Genomic DNA, 8,706 nt, shown 5'->3' on the forward strand with positions numbered 1-8,706 from the left:
CACCACCACCACCACCACCACCACCATGGATTCGGATGAAACCTTCAGGGATGTTTGGTCTCGTAATTGGCATGAACTGATTAGATTTGGGGATAGATCCAGTACCGGACAAGGATTCTGGATTATTTTTCCTGTTTTTTTATTTACTTAATCTTTGAGAGCGGTCGGGTTCATTTTTAGTATTCTCGTTTGTGGGAGCAGTTGGGTTTATTTCAGATATTCTCATTTTAAAAATCGTCTCTGGTTAATCATTGAGAGGGCGTTGGGGTTGCCTTGGCAGAGGTTTGCACTCTCTGAGTGCTCGTTTATTTTTAGAATGACATTATAGGGTAGGTGTGAGAGGCTGAATATGGCCAGCCCCATTATAAAACCAGCAGAATATTTGGGCCAGATATGGCCAGTTTAAATGCTAAAGGGTTAATCAACTTAAGGTTAAATACCACCTGGTATTTAATACCAGGTTAAATACCACCTGGTAGTGTATTTGTGTTTGTGTGTTATTGTATTGCAGTGCACCTGAGGTGAATTAAGGGTACTTCAAACTATGCTACCCAATTTTTTTCTACTCATCTATTTCAGCAAGACAGTTATCCAAGATAATTCTAAGTAGTCTTCATGTTTCAGTTCCACAGAGTCTAGGACATTTACCCCCCATGGACAATAAACCTTCCCCCCACCAAAAGACAATTACGTCTGAGGACAACAGATGGTGATTTAAAACTTCTTAATATATTAGAGAGGGGTAATTAACCAAGGTGGGTAATTTTCCTAAGGGATAGTTGTTGTCGGGGGCAATTGTCCTAATGGTGTATTCCATTTTCTGCATGATTTCTATTGTTGGGTGCCCTTCCTAACACCAGCAGCTTTACAGAGTGCACTGGACACCTTAGGCACAACAACAAAGGCTATCCAGTGCAAGCTGGACCAAAGGGTTCTCTTCACCTTGTATTGTTTATTATTTAGAGCAACTTCTCTCCAAGACAAGTAACCTCCAAATAACAAAGAATACAAGAACTCCGTTTTTACATGTATTGAATCCATAGACAGCCTTTTCTAAAAAAACTTTTGTTTTATATTTTCTATTTCAGGCCTGTTAACTGTGTAGCATTTCATGCTGAGAAAGAATTGATTGTGGCCGGATTGTGGGATTCTACATTACGTATTTATGATTTCAACAAAATGTCTGAAATTGCTGTAAGGAAACTTCTTTATTCTTATTTTAGCTAGTTGTAAAATCTCAAGAAGAGATCGGAGTAGTAACTATACTAACAAGTATAGTCAATCGCCACATCATGGTAGGGTTTCACTCCCCCTGCTAGCAATATATATTGCATATAAAAAGTGTAGTGTTACGCCAATAACCAGCTAGTGGAAGATCTGCCTGGGGTTAAACTAGTAGTAACATGGAGCAGCCACTTTGATGTGATGATTGACTTTACTTAATTTAATTTTATTTTTCTTTATTTTTTTTCCTTTCGTTGTTGTTTGTCCCATGTTCCTCACTTCTTTTCAGCTGACCCTGGTTGATCATACCTAAGATCATAGGGGTTTCGTCCATAACCATCCTGTAATATTTTGGTGGGTGTCATTGACTACATTGTGTAATGTGTCCATTCTATTATTTAACCCTCTCAGACCTGGGCCCCTGTATCTAACTTTACCTGCCACCTGAACTCCTGAGCAAAAACGTATACAGTTGCATATACAGCTCAAGAGTTATGATTGCAGACAAACCAATGGACAGAACTATACCCCACCCACCAAAAAATCGAAGAATCAAAGAAAATTCATGAGAATAACAATAATAGGCCTACCTCTCAACTACCATATCTGTTCACTCGAATCGCTACTCTCCTTATCACTTTCACCACTTTGATTGTCTGAGTCACTCTCATTCCTCAACTGTAAAGAGTCTCGGTCTTGCTCGTTTATCAGACTAAGTGTTGGATTTATCACATGCTCATTTCATTGCAAAAATCTTTTTTTGTTTGTTTTTTATTAAAAACAAAAGTAAATAGCTGCTATGAGGGATGTCATTAGCAAAGAGTCATAAACACACTTCACTACAAAACTGCATTGTGATCAGTTGTTTGTTTTTAGAATTTTGTCTTCTTTTTCTATGTGTGCAGTTCAGTATTACTTTAATGGGAATTTGATAAAGATGATGTTTAGATTATTTCCATTATACAGTAATCTCTTACCATATCGCAGTTCACCTATCGCGGTGTATTATCTAAGCTTACATAGATTCCTCCATGGTGTTGTTTTGTATTTATAATAAAATAAATAGATACAAATTATAAAAATAAAAAAAAAATATATACAGTACAGTACTGTTTTAACCTATCATGGGGGGTTTTGGAACGTAACAGCAGAAATAGTCGAGGGATTACTGAACATGGTGCAATAAGGTTAAGATAGTTCACACAAGGTTTAGGTCAACCTGAAGCTATTGTAAAAGATATTTGCCAAAAAGCTATGAAGTGGGATTGAACCTAGGCCTTTGTGATTTCCAAACAAAGCATTTAACCCTTCAGCCATTGTGCATCTACAATCAGTGTTGTTAATGAGTGAAATAAAATAGACTAAAACTGTGAAGATAGTCATTAAATGAGTCATACCTATTCATGTAGGGTAGCTAAATCTGTTGTCTAATTTAACACTACTACTTGACCACTAGTGGAGTCCACTCTGTTGAAAGCATTCAGACCAGATCCCTTATAAGTTATTTTCTTGTTGACCATTACAGGCTTGAGTTAACAGATATCCATTTTCATTACATGTTGCTTCTAATTTTTTTTCAGTTTCTATTTTACAAGGTGTCCACAAAGTCTGGGTACATGGGGATTAACACATACTTTAAGAAATTATTATTTCTTATTAATTGTTTATGTTATGATTTTATTTACTTCATGTACCCACATGGGGATTAACACATACTTTAAGAAATTGTTATTTCTTATATTTAATTGTTAATGTTATGATTTTATTTACTTCATGTACCCACATGGGGATTAACACATACTTTAAGAAATTATTATTTCTTATATTTAATTGTTTATGTTATGATTTTATTTACTCCATGTACCCAGACCTTGTGGACACCCTGTATATTGAATGCTAAGACTAAACCAGGGCTGTGGAGATGGAGTCAGAAACAATTAAGGGGTAGCTGGAGCTGGAGTCGGTAAAACTATACCGACTCTGATTCCGACTCACAATGTCTTTATTCTTTAATATAAACCAGTTATAACATATAGACCTACTCAAAATACAAGTGTATGCATATGCCTTATGAGATATGTAGACCACAGTCACTTAATTACATAAAGAGCAGTTGGAGTCGCAGGGGCCAATAGTAGAAGAGACGGAGTCAAAGTTTTTTGTTTTGACTCCACTGCCCCGGATTAAACCTTTAGTACTTTTGTTATTGTGTTTCAGTGGAGGCACAATGGCCCAGTGGTTAGGGCACGGACTCGCAGTCATAGGATCGCGGTTTCGATTCCCAGACCGGGCGTTGTGAGTGTTTATTGAGCAAAAACACCTAAAGATCCACGAGGCTCCGGCAGGGGATGGTGGCGAACCCTGCTGTACTCTTTCACCACAACTTTCTCTCACTCTTTCTTCCTGTTTCTGTTGTGCCTGTAATTCAAAGGGTCAGCCTTGTCACACTGTGTCACGCTGAATATCCCCGAGAACTACGTTAAGGGTACACATGTCTGTGGAGTGCTCAGCCACTTGCATGTTAATTTCACGAGCAGGCTGTTCCGTTGATCGGATCAACTGGAACCCTCGACGCCGTAAGCGACAGAGTGCCAACAACAACAACAACATATTGTGTTTCTGTATGTTTCAATTTTTTTTGAAAATAATGGTTTCAAATTTTGGCACAGGGCTAGCAGTTTTTGAGAGGAGGGGAAAATCAATAACATTGACCCCAGTACTTGACTAGTATTTATTATATCAAATCTGAAGGCAAAGCTGTCCCAGAATTTGAGCTCAGAACATAAAGACAGACAAAATGCTATTAAGTATTTTGTCTGGTATGCTAATGGGTCTGCCAACTCACTGCTTAATTAATTTTGAAAATAATGGAAAAATTTAGTGAAACAACTTGGTCATTATTGACCCGTTTCATAGCAACATTCCTGAGACTGTCCATGGTTCTCTGTTACAAAATTCATGTTTTAATATGATTTGAATTAAAACCTTCCATCAAAATTTGTGTTAATTTTTGTTCCGAATACCAGCTTAATGACAAAGTTGTTTTACTAAATTCATTAATTTAAAAAATTAATTAGAATAAAGGCAATGTATTTCAACAAAAATATAATAACAAAAAAAAAAGGTTAATCAGGTGTTTGGAACATAAATTAGCATGAAATTTTGATGGAAGATTTTAATTTAGATAAATAGGTTGTTGGCACTCCGTCGCTTACAACGTCGAGGGTTCCAGTTGATCCGATCAACGGAACAGCCTGCTCGTGAAGTTAACGTGCAAGTGGCTGAGCACTCAACAGACACGTGTACCCTTAATGTAGTTCTTGGGGATATTCAGCGTGACACAGTGTGACAAGGCTGGCTCTTTGAATTACAGGCACAACAGAAACAGGAAGTAAGAGTGAGAGAAAGTTGTGGTGAAAGAGTACAGCAGGGTTCGCCACCATCCTCTGCCGGAGCCTCGTGGAACTTTAGGTGTTTTCGTTCAATAAACGCTCACAACTCCCAGCCTGGGAATCGAAACCGCAAGTCCGCTGCCCTAACCACTGGGCCATTGCCCCTCCACTAGATAAATAGGAGGTTTGCATCATTGAATCAGAGGCAGTTTCCTTCTTGAGTCATATCGACTCACAAGGGCCGATTTTCTGGTTTCCATTGCGTATAAATTCCCCACCTGGATGTGACGCCAGTCTGTCACAGGATTACTCACTTTTGCCAGCTGAGTGGACTGGAGCAACATGAAATGAAGTGTTTTGCTCAAGAATACAATGCATCGCCCAGTCCAGGAATCAAAACCACAATCTAACAATTATGAGCCTAACACCCTAACCACTAAGCCACGTACCTCCTGAATATGGGAAACAAGGTTAGTCTTAAGTGGGTTGGTATGAGATGGGTTAAAACTGATCTGACTTTTTTTGCTTCACCAGAAGAAGTGCAGTGCCCATGACTTTTGCTGGGGCCTGTGACCCTTGTAAAAAGAACGGGAAGAATCACAACCCTTCAGATGCTGATCATTGAATGCAGCACATTTAGATGTTGAGTTATGGACTACTAACTGATAACTATGGCTGTGTGGTAAGAAGTTTGCTCCCCAAGCACATGGTTCTGGGTTCACTCTCACTGTGTGGCACCTTGAGCAAGTGTCTTCTGCTATAGCCTCAGGTCGACCGAAGCTTTTTAAGTGGATTTGGTAGACGGAAACTGAAAGAAGCCTGTTATGTATGTGTGTGTGTGTGTGTGTATGTCTTTGTGCCTGTGTTTTTCACATACACTGCTTGACAACCAGTGTTCGTGTGTTTACATCCCCATGATTTAGTTTTTTAAAATAAATTTTTAATAAGCAGAAGTTATGAAGTAACTCAAGGGTCAAGTATTTTGGGTATACTATACACAAAACTCTAGTCACTTTGTAGCATCTGATGATGATGAAGATGATAACGTTGATGATGAAATCGTTTGTTTACGGATTTCATGTTATTTGCACCATTGGTGATGTCCTGTACCCATCTATGCATGTATAGATATCATCATCATCATCGTTTAACGTCCGCTTTCCATGCTAGCATGGGTTGGACGATTTGACTGTGGACTGGCGAACCAGATGGCTGCACCGGGCTCCAATCTGATCTGGCAGAGTTTCTACAGCTGGATGCCCTTCCTAACGCCAACCACTCCGAGAGTGTAGTGGGTTCTTTTACGTGCCACTGGCACGAGGGCCAGTCAGGCAGTACGAGGGCCAGTCAGGCGGTACAACGGCCAGTCAGGCAGTACAACGGCCAGTCAGGCAGTACAACGGCCAGTCAGGCGGTACAAGGGCCAGTCACGCTCAAGTGGTTTCAAAGTGACAAAAATATTTTGACACAAATTAAATTTAAACGTTGAAATGAATCTAACAGTTTTTCTGTGTTTTTTAAATGGCTTATAAACACCTTCCACGCTGCAATTGCTTTAGTTTCAGCATACGATCTCAGATCAAGTCACTTGCTATGCAAGTACATCTCCATAATATTTTTTTCTTCACATTTTAATTACATGTTAATTGGCATTATTGAATTCCAAGTATTAAAAAAAACAGAAACTGATATTTTACCATTCCAACAAGGAAATTTTTAACTTTTATTTTTCTCTTTTATTCTTAGGTTATCCGTGGTCACGTTTCATCTGTACGTGCTGTTGCATATCTGCCAACTGGTACATATATTACATCTGCCTCTTTAGATGGATCTGTGAAAATATGGTCAGCTGACCATGGCAAACAGGTTATTCTTTACATTTGTTATCTTTCTGCTCCACTGCTCTGGCTCTGCTACCGCTGCTCTCCTACCTCTGTTCTTATACCGCTGCTCTGCTACTGCTGCTCTCTTACCGCTGTTCTGATGCTGCTGCTCTGTTACTATTGCTCTGCTGTGTATTCTCTTAGTTATTTGTTGCTGTATGTTGTTTGTTATTGTTATTTAACCCCAAGTAAACTCAGATCAAATGTATCTATGACCAAAGGCATTCCAGCCATAAGCTTTTTTTTTATTGAGACATAATGTACCTTGGGTTACATCACCTACTGTGTCCTTCTGTTTTAAGACAACTGGGAGTTATTCGAAGGAGACCTAGCTGCTATTTCTAGTAGGACAAACGACCATATAGAGGCTCCTTCATTAGTTCATTGTTACTGAAGCTGAAGTTGTAGTTTTGCACAAGATCAGTGGTCAACAGCATTCCAACCACGACCACCCAAGCTTATTTTGATGTGTCCAGTTTATCTAGAACTACATTATCTTATGTACCATTCCCAATTTCTTTTTTTTTTTTTTGAAGATGACAGGGTATGATTTGAGGGATACTTGGCTGCTATTTCTAACAGCTCAAGTGACCAAGTTGCAGCCTCCCTGTTAGTCTCATTGATGTTTTTTTTTAATGCTTAAACTTTAGAAGGAAAGTGAAAGTGTATGGCTTAGTGGTTAGAGTGTTATACTCACAATTGCAAGGGTATGGTTTCAATTCTCAGACCAGGTGGTGCATTGTATTCTTGAGCAAAACACTTAATTTCATATTGTTTCAGTCTGCTCAGCTGTAAAATGAGTAACCTTGTGACATGCTGGTGTCCCGTTCAGGGGGAATATTGTGATCTTGGTCATTTATATGCCATGGACATTGGGTAACCACCCTGATGTATCCTTGGGCTCATGACAAAATACCAGACTCTAGAAGGAAGAGCAATTCTTAGAACCTCTTGTATTTTGTATGTGTTATTGCTGTCCAAGTGGTGTTAATGCGAAGACACAGAGAGAGACATGCACACACAGATGCACATACCTACACATGCATACACACACATCACACACATATACACATATAAAACTAGAAAGAAGATGAAGATATCAATAAGTGCAGGAGTGGCTGTGTGGTAAGAAGTTTGTTTCCCAACCACATGGTTCTGGGTTCAGTCCCACTGCGTGGCACCTTGGGCAAGAGTCTCCTAATATAGCCTCTGGATAACTAAAGCCCTGTGAGTGGATTGGGAAGGTGGAAACTGACAGAAGCCCATCATGTGTGTGTGTGTGTGTCTTTTGTTTATCAATCAATTGAAGGTATCTGCCTCAACTTCCTCCTCTGCCTTCTCATCATCATCATCATCATTATCCTCATCATCATCATCATCACCAGCACGTCTACCACCACCATCATCATCATCATCATCAATGTCATCTTCATTATCACCACCACCACCACCACCACCACAGTCACCGCCATCATCACAATTACTGTTACCAACATGACCACTACCTCTGCCACAACCACCACCACCGCCACTGCCACCGCCACTACCACTGCCACTACCACCATCACAGCCATTGTTATTACAACCACTATTACCATTGCAATTATTAATGCAACTACAGCCAACACCAGCACCACCACCAACATTGCTAGTGCCACCACAACTATCATCATCACCACCACCACCACCACCACCATCACCACTACCATTACCACCACCGCCACTACAATTACCACCACCGCCACCATCATGGCCACACCCATCATTGCCACCACTACTATTATGACCACAACCACCATGGTCACCATCGCTATCACCATCACCACCACTGACAATACAGGTTACTACGATTACCACTAATGCAACAATCACTACGACCCCACCCCCATCATAATTACCACTAATTAATTCCTCTGTTACCATTTCTGTTCTAATGCCACCATGTTCACCCCACCCCCTTCATCACCATTATTCCTGCTATCATCAATACTGTTCTTATATACTGTTGCTATCACCACCACAACCACCACCATCACCACCACCACTGCCATCACAACCACCACCACAGCCATCACAACCACCACCACCACCGCCACCACAACCATCACAACCACCACCACCACCAGAACCACCACCATCACCATCACAACCACCACCACCACAGCCATCACAACCACCACCATCACTACCACCATCACCACCACCAC

General features: G+C 40.2%; 1 protein-coding gene across 1 annotated transcript in view; it reads left to right on the forward strand.

Moving 5' to 3' along the window:
* LOC106875605 (telomerase protein component 1) overlaps nt 1-8,706 on the forward strand; it is a 214,501-nt gene that overhangs the window by 129,981 nt on the left and 75,814 nt on the right. The window contains exons 40-42 of the mRNA XM_052966744.1: nt 580-709; nt 1,089-1,194; nt 6,363-6,482. Coding sequence (XP_052822704.1) covers nt 580-709; nt 1,089-1,194; nt 6,363-6,482 — 356 coding nt within the window. The remainder of the gene's footprint in view (nt 1-579; nt 710-1,088; nt 1,195-6,362; nt 6,483-8,706) is intronic.

This window comes from Octopus bimaculoides, chromosome 3 (genome assembly GCF_001194135.2).
Source record: "Octopus bimaculoides isolate UCB-OBI-ISO-001 chromosome 3, ASM119413v2, whole genome shotgun sequence".
NCBI classification, from domain to species: domain Eukaryota; kingdom Metazoa; phylum Mollusca; class Cephalopoda; order Octopoda; family Octopodidae; genus Octopus; species Octopus bimaculoides.